General features: G+C 42.7%; 1 protein-coding gene across 1 annotated transcript in view; it reads right to left on the reverse strand.

Moving 5' to 3' along the window:
* Positions 1–10855, reverse strand: part of SLC22A2 (solute carrier family 22 member 2) — a 30078-nt gene extending 19223 nt beyond the window's left edge. The window contains exons 1-4 of the mRNA XM_077899167.1: positions 10035–10855; positions 8505–8608; positions 3216–3370; positions 715–883 (exon numbers count right to left, since the gene is read on the reverse strand). Coding sequence (XP_077755293.1) covers positions 715–883; positions 3216–3370; positions 8505–8608; positions 10035–10445 — 839 coding nt within the window. The 5' untranslated portion in view covers positions 10446–10855. The remainder of the gene's footprint in view (positions 1–714; positions 884–3215; positions 3371–8504; positions 8609–10034) is intronic.
* Between the last annotated feature and the right edge of the window lie 808 nt (positions 10856–11663).

The following is an 11663-nucleotide window of genomic DNA, read 5'->3' on the forward strand; positions in this document are numbered from 1 at the left end:
GGTAGTTCTGGCCAGGAGTTGGGAAGGCTCCAGGTCGGGGCATCACTCGGAGAGGTGGGGCTCAAAGGTAACTTGGGAAGGAAGTCTGTGGGAGTGCAATGGAGAGAGGAACCAGACACAATTCCTCAGTTAAGACTTGACATTAGGAACAAAAATGGGGTGTGCTCAGTGGCAATCAACCCACGGCCCACAACGTGCATCTTTTCCACTGTGATGCCCTAGGGAGATTTTTCTAGATCACATTTGGTGGGGGTTCAGCTCAGTCGCCCACACCTCAGGAAGCAGAGCCAGTTCGGCCAGGGTTGCAAGAGCTGAAGAGCCAAGAAGGTGAAGGACTTGGGAACCAGGTCAGGAAAGACGGGAACCATAAATGGCTAGCCTGCAAGGGAAACATCTGGAAGGACTCTCAGTGGCATATCCAGATAGTTCAAGAACTGCCCAGTAGAATAGAAATTAATTTTTTGAAGCTCTAAGTGCAGAATTGGTAACCCCCTGGGTAAACTTACTGAGAATGTAAATTTGGTTGAAGCTCATGTTTTTTTTTGTTTGCTTCTTTTGTTTTGTTTTATCCCAGAAACATGGACCTGGGCTTTCTGTGGAAGGAGACTGAAGGACACCTTGGAATTTGGAAAGATGCTGTGCATTCGGAGAGTCAGCTTTTCAGTAAAATGAAATAGTTTAAGTTATTTCCTGTTTTGTTCCAAATAGACTTACCAGTAATAGAGCAAGAAGCAGATGTTGGGCAGAGTAACAGTGAACTGCAGCCACCTCCAGTGAGGAAGCACATACGCCACCCCAGCCAGCAGCAGGAGCCCAACGGTGAAGGCCACTTGGTAAACGATGCCCACAGTTCTCCGATAGCTCCGCCCGACAAATTCTGTAACTGCAGAGAGAATCCAAATGGTCAATGTAAGTCAGTATGACAATGAGTTGGCTGCCCGACTCTGGGGAAGCACCAATGCCAACCTCAAAAACGAAGGCAAAGGGCACCTGAGTGGCTCAGTTGGCTAAGCAGTTGCCTTTAGCTCAGATCATGATCCCAGAGTCCTGGGATTGAGCCCCTAGTTTGGCTCCCTGCTCAGCAAGGAGTCTACCTCTCCCCCAGTTCATGCTCTCTCTCTCAAATAAATAAATATATATTTTTTTAATAGGAGGACAAATTCTAGAGTTTTTTTATACAACTTTCTGAAAAACTTTCATGTTCTTTGGGGACTATTTTGTCATGATTATTGCTGTTATATTAATTAATATAAGATCTTGTAATTCCACATTGGGTGGGGTGAGAGGCCTGCCAGTGTGAACAAAATGTTTGATTTATAGGGTCATTTCAAGGGCAATTACACCTGAATTTAATATGTGTGCAAAAAAATTTTTTTGAAGCAATCCAAAGTTGTTTTTATTTTTTTTGTTTTGCCTTTTTTCTAAAACAAAACAAAACAAAACAAAAACCCAACAACCAATAATCCAGTTGTTTTATTTGCAAAATTTTGATCAAGAATAGTAAGGCAATGGTAATTTAAGACCTGAATAAATGGATCAAACACTGACTTGAGACTGTAGGTGATTTTTATGTAAATGAACATCTCAATATAGCTTGTTGTCTTATATGAATTAAGTATTTTCTTGGCAATCCTGATAATGTGTGTAAATGGCTTGGAAACCTGGCAGTGGGTTTCCATACTGATTGGTCAGCTAGGACTCACTTGCAAGAACTGATTTTTAAATCTCCAGGAATTTTGCAAGCTGGTTATTAAATGTATTGGTATCTTAAAGCCAGTCATGGTGGGAATATTTACAATTTAGAAATCAGACAACCCCCCAAACCAGGGCTTTTTATTGTCCAAGAGCCAGGTTATCACATACCACTGCATGTGGTAAAAAAAAAAATATCAGCTTTATCCCATTCCATGAAGTCTGCAGTACATGGATTTAGGGACTAGTCATTTCTGCATCACAAACATACTAGAATTTAAATTCCAGATATTTCATGAGCCACAGATCTTTTGTTTTAAATGTTTCGTAATCATGTTAAATACATCAACTATTTATAAACCATATAGAAATGCATCCTAAAATGTTTCTATATATTATTGCAAATTATCAAAAAGTATTTAAAACAGAGTTAAACAAAAGCCTGTAAGTGCTCAATAAATAGAAATATTTTGAAGTGGTTGGGGTCACAGGCAGGGTCTGGGGATGGCGGTGCAGAAAAAGGTCGTTCAGAGGGCCTGGAGAAGAAATAATGGGTAGAAGGCTGAAATTTAAATTTACACATTTAAATTATACATATTTCTGCATGTTATGTGTTCTAAAAAACCGAATTACTGATTGAATAACTGTACTTTGATATATTCCTTTGCTGCTCGCATGGAGATTAGATGCCTACCACGACAGCACGTAATAGCATCCAGCATCCTTCTTCTGTATCTCACAGAGATCCCCAAATTAACTTTACCAGCTACAGTTTTAAACACACATATTCTAGCTGTCAGGGGTAATACCGGTTTTATGATAGTGATGGTTTTAATTTCAAAGCATCCACTTCCCTTTGTATGGATGCTATTTGACTGTAGCTGAGAGAAAGTAAAGATGGAGCTCATTCCCAAGCTCTAATTATGATGCTAATTTTTAAAAATATGGCTTTGAAGATGTTATGCTGTTAGGATTCAAATATTCTCCTATACTCCATGGAGCTTCAGCATAAGACTGGCTGCTAGTGAGTGGGATGGAATGACGTTCCTGGTCAGAGGAGGCGCTGGGGAACTCAGGCTCCCCACAGGGCTCATATTCTCCATTTCCGGGTATATCAAGTAAGTATAACAGTGGTTTCCTAGAATCCATTTATGCAAAGCAGTAAAGTCCCCTATAAATCTGACGTATCTCTCATCATTGAATTTTTCTTTATGTATAGGTCTGGTAGGCCTGGTTTTCTCTGTATGTAACACCCCAGGGTACAGAAAGCATTTTTCTAAAAAGTTATATGAGAATCTGGATGGCATGACGTTTACTCTCATTTCTGCCTTCATTGTTTTCTTTATAGGAACAATGTAGAATGAGTTGACTGAAAAGGCTTTAGAAATCCTTTTGATACAGAACAAAAAAGTCTCTCCACATTCTCTTGAAGCTGGGTCCATTCTTGGGCACAGCCCCCTCCCGTCTCTTGAGGGTTTGGGCAGCAACATGGCTTTGTTCTCACAGCCACAAGCAATTCTTACTCTGGATGTAGCCTATTAACCAGCCTGCCTTGCTGACCAGCCCCTGGATCAAGCGGAAAATTAACACCCATGTATAGTTTGGGGAGACAGCCATGAGAACTCCAGATGCAGTGTTTATGAGGATTGTGACCAAGAGGCAGAGCTTACGGCCAAACCTGCAAGGAGACAAACAAAGAGAAAAAAGAATTAGAGTAGACTCATGAAGGTTGTAGAGAGTGCATGGAAGCTACAGAAATCTTAGGTGGAGGTTTACTTCAGCATTTTCCCCAGGGCACTCTGAAAATCCTGTGCACAATGAGCCCCATTCACCCCAGGGCTTAGAGAACCTTCTCAGTCCCACACTGTGGAGAGTATTCAAGCAGGGGTGATTCTTCCAAGGCCACCCAATGCTGAATGCCCTAGGGGCCCGTCTGGGTCTTCCATCATCGTAGGGGCTGGGGCCTTTGCGCTAACAGTCTCAACCAACTGGCCACCCAAGAGAAGTTTTTGCTTTAGGAAAAAGAAAATTCAGTGTTTAATATACTTCCTAATCCATTTTCAACACTGCTTTCTGGCTTTGTGGTGTTTGCATGTCTCCACGGAAATGGTCTCTGGTGGGGGTCGGGATGGGGAGCCTTTGTCTTGGAGCTTTCCAGCAAGATAACTTCCACCACACCTTCTTCTGTCCAAGGAACTTGGGTTGTTTGTTTGTTTGTTTTTTCATTAAATGTTTTTTTGGAGGGTTGGGACTTGGGTTTCATCAGCTGAGGGACCCGGGAAATGTCCCAGGACACAGAGGAGAGGAAAACTTAGAGATGTGGGTTGAATCTTGGCTTTATCACTTACTATACATGTCAGCCAGTTACTCAACCTTTTTCAATTTCCTCAACTGATGAAGACCTATCTGACCTAGTTGACAAGAGGATTAAAGTGAGATATTACACATAAAGAGTTAGACACTTGGCCTCCCCCATTTCCTGCCTTCTGTTTGTAAGCAGGCTCTCTGAAAGTTGACTTGGAGCAACTTGTTTATGGTGTCATTATGTCATCATGTCCACCTCGTTTTGTTCTAAGACACCCCTTAATTGGCCATTAAAGGATATTTTAAAGATTCTTCATAGAAAGCAGTGTTTTGTTTAATCTTTACTTACCTACTTCAAACTGAAGAATCACAAGGATTTTATGTCATTTGCTTTGCATATTCGATGGTGGCTGAACATTTTTTACCAGCTGCTCTGCTTGTAGGCAGCTATGTTCTAGTGACCATTTTGATATCAACTGACCATGTGAAAGTAATCCACAATGTCATTAACAGTTATTTGGGCTGTGAATGTTTTAAATCTGAAATTTAGAGATCAAGCAGTCTCATAAGTAATTAATGTAAACTACTAAACTTCTTAAAACCCTGTTTAGATGATTCATTTCTTAATTCTCAGTTAATGATTCCCCACTGTAAATATCTGCCTTCTTGGCCTTTTTTTTTTTTTTTTTTTTTTTTTGAGATAGAGCAAGAGAGAGAGAGAGCACAAGTAGGGAGAGAAGCAGAAGGAGCAGGGCTTGATCTCACAACCCTGAGATCATGACTTGAGCTGAAACCAAGAGTTGGATGCTCAATTGACTGAGCCGCCCATGTGTCCCTGCCTCCGTAGCCTATTATTCAAAGTCTTCCAAAGTCACATCTCAACAAAGTGTTTTAGCCTTTCTTCCCTTGTTCTCCAACCAAACCCCATCCTTTACCCTCATGGAATTCGTAAACATTTGCTCAGAGGATGGCTCTCTATCTTCCAGAGTTGACTTGGGCATACCATACCAATCATGCCCCCACAGGTGGATAAAATCCTGTGGCTGAAAAGAGGGAATATTTACCATTGGAAACTCAGAGCATGGAAAGCTTCAGAACATCAAATCTATGATGCAAAACACTTCAGTGGGGGACATGTCTCAAATGAGGACATAATGCTGTTACAAAAATATGGCGTGGCTGGAAGAAGTTTTGAAGACCTGGGATAGTGGTTTGAGACTTTTTCTCCCTGCAACAGAACCATGTAAGTGGTAAAATGAAAAATAAAGAGATAAAACAAGAGAGAGGGGTGGACTCCAGCACTGCTGGTTTCATAAATCCTTTAGCTCCTTGCTACTCAATGTGGGCCAGGGCTCATCAGCATCACCTGGGAGTGGTTTGAATGCAATGGTTTGAGACTTTTCTCTCTAGACCTGCTGGATTAGAATCAGTTTTAACAAGATCTGGGTGGTTTGTATGCACATTAACATTGGGAAGCACTGCTTTCATTTCACTGAATTTCCTCTTCTGCAAATGGGGGATAAGAAAATAATTTTTAAAAGGCTGTTATGATCATAAATGACATATAGCACACAAGGATACCTGGGACATTGTGGGTAGTGGGGAGCTTATTTTGGAAGATTTTACATAGTTGAGTAAGTTTGACGATGACTCACTGGGACTTTGATTCTGCCCTGACCTAGTTCTATCAGGAAATACAGACAGTGGGTACTGGCTTTTGCAGCTAATTATTAGGCTTTCAGAAAATTTGTGAGCTAATTGTTGAACACGGCCATTGTTAAAAATTAAATCATACATTTAAGGAAAATATATTAAAAACATGTGTGATAAATATGCAAAAACATTGCTTCCCAATTATTTTACCATGACTGACCATTATCTATGCTCATGAGATAATTTACCTCTGTCGTATTTGTACAGTGGAAATACTGTAAAATGGTGCATATTTGTAGCCAATTCTGTGTTCAGTGACCTCACTTTGGTAGCTTGAAATGACCATGGTGGGAGCAAATATACCATGGAAATGAGCAAATGCTAACATTAGGGCTTTATTCCGCAGAAAACCAGTCATTGGACTTTTACAGGCTTGCCAATAAATAGAGGACTTACAATTTCTGATCAGTGGAGTAAAAAAAATCTAGAATTGGTGAAACATTACTTTTTTGTGTCAGGTGACACTAAAAAACATTTTTTAGGAGGTTTGAATGATGACATAAATTAGACATATTATAAAAGGTTTATTTTCAAATTCTCTAACACATGCTCATCCTTCCTTCCTCCTGTCCATTTGCAAACTGACCTTCAGAAAGTTGACATGGTGTAAACCTCAGTATCCCTATTTACAACCTTTTCATAATATCCTTCCGGTTTTCTTCTAAAAGATAACTTAATCAACTGTTGGTTCATATTTTTCAAAAGCATCATAGAAGACAATCTATTTTATTTAATATTGGTTTAATCTGTAGCATAAAATGCATTTTCATGAGATTTTTGTACCCTTGCATAAAATCTGAATATTATCCAGAAATAGGCATTAAGTATGCAGCGATAACTTGCCTTCTCTTTTTCACCCACTGGTTGTTGCCTTACTTCCCACTCTCCCATGCACACATGAGTAGAACAGAAAAGAAGAGGAACAACTACCAAATCTTCAGACAATTTATGAAAAAGAAGTGGAGGTTTGGGTATCTTTTTTTGGGGGAAGAATAATGAGTAATCAACTTTGCATAGAAGATTTCAACAATAGGAACAAAATAATGAGATCATCCAAGAAGGTAGATAATTGAGTGAGGCTTATAAAGTCAGGAATGCACTGTCAGGTGGGGAATTATAACCGGTCTCCTACTCCTTGAGTGGGATGAGAATAATTAACTCATTTATTTAACTAGCTGTGAGGCTCAATCACCTATTTGCTCACTTCCATCCTGGCAGCTGAATGTTAGGATCTACACCATACAGGGAGGCAGGGAGTAGACATGGGCCAGACAGCCACACAAGGGAGCAAAGCAGACTTTGGACTGCCCCTTGCCAGCAGCTCTCTGGACTTAACCGAGTCATCTCAAACCACAGACCTCGCTTGTGGGGCAGTAAAAATAAAAGTCAGTCACTTTCCTTTTTACCTCATAAGCCTCCCACATGAAGTCCCAGGAAGTACCTTTGAAGAAAGACTGAGCAGACAGTTATAGAAGTGGCATGATGGACAGAGCTGCCTTGTGACCCAGTGGCCTCAACTGCCCTGCCCCTCTCCCTCTTGCTGCTACAGCAGATGACCCTGGGATGGGACAGACTAACCTATCATAATTAATCTTTAACTCATTTGCAACTTTTCCTCCAGCCTGACAATACAGCAGCATAATCAAAGAAAATATTGGATTTACATTTAATATAATATCACAGGTTTCGGTTTCTTTGCATCACAGAAATAGTTGGGGAGGGCAGCAAGTATAAAGTATGTTTGCTATTTATTTTAGAATTAAATATATACTTATATTTTGTAATAAATTATAAATTTATTAAATAAATTGTATTAGATATATTTATTCTACAGTTATATATCACGAGCTCATGGGTGGCTGGCTATTAAAAAGGATGATACTATCTAAACAGTTGAACATGGTGCGTGGTACCCGGAAAACACCCACTAAATGGTCAGTATTATGAGTGCTAAAGTCCCAACTATAAAGCACATTTTTCTGTTCCTTTCCCTTTGGAGACTCCTAAAAATATCTAATTAGCCATCAACCTAGTAAAGATGTATGTTATAAGGAACTTCCAGAACACCAAATTTGGGATTACAAAGTGATTGATAGATAAGACATACAGGCACAGCTGGATTCATACAACTCCTTGAAAGCTGGCTCCCTGAAGACACAGACTATATGAGAGGACCATTTGCTGTATGTTCTACACATAGAGATCTTTCCTCATCTCACTCCAGGGACACTAACATTGTGGATATTTACCTCTGTCAGTGTAGATGGACCCAGTTTCCCTTTTACCAGATCATATCCTGGGCTCCTCACCTATAATTACATCTGGTCCCCAGTCCAGGATGCCTGCAATGCTGTGGGCCAGGCAAGGACAGCCGCAAGGAGCGTCTACACTGGCTCTGGGTATAGGAGGGGCAGGAAGAGGAAGGAAGACCCCAGGGGCCCTGCAGGCTCAGGAATGGGGAGATGGTGATGAGGCCCATGAATCAGGAATCACACATCAAGTCATCTATTACTCTTCTTTCTGACCCCCGGCTTCCGGATAGCCCACAAGGAAAAAACTGCTGCTTAATGTAGAAATATCCCTCTATTCTCCAAGGAATTAGAATATATTCACATTGCTCATGCTGATCTAAGCCACAGAAGAAATCTCAAATTGTCAAGACAATGACATGAGGCCAGGAAATTGTGGTCTGGGTGTTTGGGGAAAGGATGCTACTCAGGCAGGGGCAGGAGAATCCAAGTGCTTTCCAGACCTTCAGGAATACTCAAATCCCATCACATTAGTGCGGCACCTACCTGTCTGCTAGGTAGCCGATACCCACAGAACCGATAAAAAATCCTACGTTCACAGCCGACTGAAACAGGTCCAGCATCCAGGAATTGGCACACACTAGATTAAACTGCAGAGGGGCGAGAAGTTTCCCGGGGTCGGGAAAGAAAACAAAATCCTCTTAGACACAGCTCAGCCCGGGAACTCATTGAATACTCCTCTCGTTGAACCAATGTGGCTGAACGACAGGGCAATAAACGAACTGTTCTCTGGCTTATGTGAATTTTCTTTATACAACTGAAAAATTTGTCCCACGATCTACTTGGCATTCCCTCTGGAAGTGTGTCATTAGGCCAAATTCTGTTGTTGGCTAAATCAGTTGAAAGCAGGTAAGTACTCCATTTACACCCCACTCTCCCTCTCTAACTTTGATACACAGAAGCAAATGGGTGTGTAAATAGGATACAAATGCTGCCCTGAGGAAGCTGGGCTGGTCGGCTTCCCTTTGCTGTCTCTTTACTAGTAGAGGAATCAGGAGCATCTCTACAGGCTCTTACATTTGCTCACATTTGGAACAAGAGGCAATGTTGAAGGAAAAACAGGTGCTGGCCTGGAAGTAGGGAGATCCAATTTCTAGAACGAACTGCTAACTCTCTCCCTCTGTGGCCTTGGGCAAAATCTTTCTCTGTTCTGGGCCCCAGTGTCCTCTTCTCTGTATGAAAGGGTGAGATCAAGCCACGCTGTAAAGCCTCTTAAAATTGTATGGCGTTGTGACCTGTATCTGTGACTTCAAATAACTACTAGACCATTTGAGAAAAGCTCCTCTACCTAAATATCTGTTCGTACAGAACATCCTCACGTTATCTAAGCGGTCCATTTAAATTAAGCCAGGCAGCTAGCTTTCTCTGTATTTTTAGAATAATTCCATTCTCCTATTTCTCTTTGTCTCCAATAAAAGCAGGTCTCCACTTTTTTTTGCTGTTTTCTCTATATTTATTAAAATGAGGCTTCATAATTAGATGCTAACATCAACTGGAGTTTTTAATAAAGGAATAATAGTGCCTTAGTCAAAGCTCCAACCCCAGGTAATTATATGCAATCATTTTGAGCAAATCATAGAGAGAAAAAATAGCCATCAAGAGAAAAAAATGTATCCCATCACAGGAAGGCACCATTCAGGTAAGTTCCATGAGCTTTCAGGTATCTATCTGTTATGCTGGCAGAATGGAGGGCTTCCAGAAAAAAAAAGAAAAAAAAGAAAAGAGCAAGCTTGAACATTTCCCCTTTTCTGGAAATTCTGCTACGCTTGGTTTGTTTCTTACCCCTGAAACTTGCATGAACTGGAATCCTTATTGTCAGAATTTGATGAAGTCTTAACTACTTCGCTCCTACTCCAAATACGAGGTTGCATGTCTTGGTTGGAAACTAGGATTTTATAAGATACCTTGAGTCCAAGGAGCACGTCCAGACAGTGTTAAGAGCGCAGCCTTACCTGGCTTCTTCCTTAGGAGCTACTCTGCTGGCTTTTTCCTGCTCTAGGTCCTGCGCTCACTCACCTCGGTCACGATGGAGGAGCCGGGCGTGTCGTAGGCCCAGCCGTGCAGACAGGGCCCGAGCGGCAGGTGGCTCCTGTTGGTGGCCAGGCCGGCCAGCGGGTCCACGCAGCCCAGGGCGCTCTGGTTCCAGTCCACCGCGTAGCTGCGGCACTGGCGGGGGAAGGCGTCGCCCGCGGGCCCCGGGCCCGGCACCGTGTAGTTGAGCTCCTCCGCCGCGCTCCAGCCGCATCGCCGGCCCAGCTCGGCCGCCCCGGGGCTCAGGCAGCGGTGATCCGGGGTGAAGGCCAGGAAGACGATGCCCACGTAGACGGGGGTGAACGCTACAGACATGAGCGCTAAGAGGAAAAACGTCTGCTTCTGGAAAAAGTTAAATTCCCCTATGTGCTCCAGAATGTCATCCACAGTTGGCATTATCTCCGGAGGCAGGAGAGGTCCCGATGCTTTTCCCTGCGCTGGTGCGAGGCCCTGGCCAGCTCAGCACAGCTCTTGAGCAAGAGTCTAACGGTGGGAGGGAGTTTATTTCAGAAAGTGACCAGCCTTTGATCCAGACCTTTCCTGGCTCAGGCTGATTTCCAGCCGTGCGCCCTCGGGTGGATGTGGGTCCTGCTGCTCTCCCCAAACGCCCCCAACGAGTAACAGGGCGAGATGCTGTGTTCCTTGTAAGGTCACACTCCGCAGGTTTGTGCTACCTCATTCCAGCACCACAAACAATCCCTCCTCTGTATCAGTCGGGGAGAAATCAGAGAGCTTTCACCTATCACAGACCTGTTAATCTTTCCCTAGTAAACTAAGTGTCCAGGAAATTAATATATTCCTATCTCACCCACGCAGCCAGACTTTCCTCTAAGGTGCTACAGAGAATGCACACGCATTTGGCTTTGCTGACCTAGTGTAATGTGAATCATGGTCTTGGGTCAGAGGTCTTGTCTGGGTTCAAAGCCGTTTGCAAATTTCTACAGCTGGCCTCATTCTACAAACAGCAGTGCACTGGGGATCCATGCTGTGGCTGCTTGTTTTGGTTTGTTCCCGGATTTTATAATTCTGCTTTTTAAAGAATGCTGATGTGGCATTCTTGCTTTTCAACCCTGAAGTGTCTTTCCCTTGATCCATTTGGGAGGAAAGAATAAAATGTTCACCACACGTGCAGGTCAAGTGCAAATGCAGGCTGGAGCATCTTTGTTCTTCTTTGGACCTAGAATTTTTGCCCATGGTCAGGGATGCCTCTTTATAATGGGGTTGGATGCATCCAAACACAAGACAAACAGTCTGTCTTTCCTGGTGTGTGAAAGGATCCTTGCTACAGCGGGAAGCAGCCACATGGAGACGGTGGCCTGTTGATATATCTGCATTCTAAAATACCAGAAATCTGGAGCACCTGGGTGGCTCAGCAGTTGAGCATCTGCCTTTGGCTCAGGTCATGATCCTGGGGTCCTGGGATGGAGTCACATCAGGCTCCCAGCGGGGAGCCTGCTTCTCTCTCTGCCTATGTCTCTGCCTCTCTCTGTGTGTCTCTCATGAGTATATAAGTAAAATACCAAAAATTAAACCTAGGTTTCTTTCTTCCTTGTCTTCTGTTGAACAATTGGTGGGTATGATAGCCCGAGGATACTCTTCCTGCTGCAGCTTTGA

This window comes from Canis aureus, chromosome 1 (genome assembly GCF_053574225.1).
Source record: "Canis aureus isolate CA01 chromosome 1, VMU_Caureus_v.1.0, whole genome shotgun sequence".
NCBI classification, from domain to species: domain Eukaryota; kingdom Metazoa; phylum Chordata; class Mammalia; order Carnivora; family Canidae; genus Canis; species Canis aureus.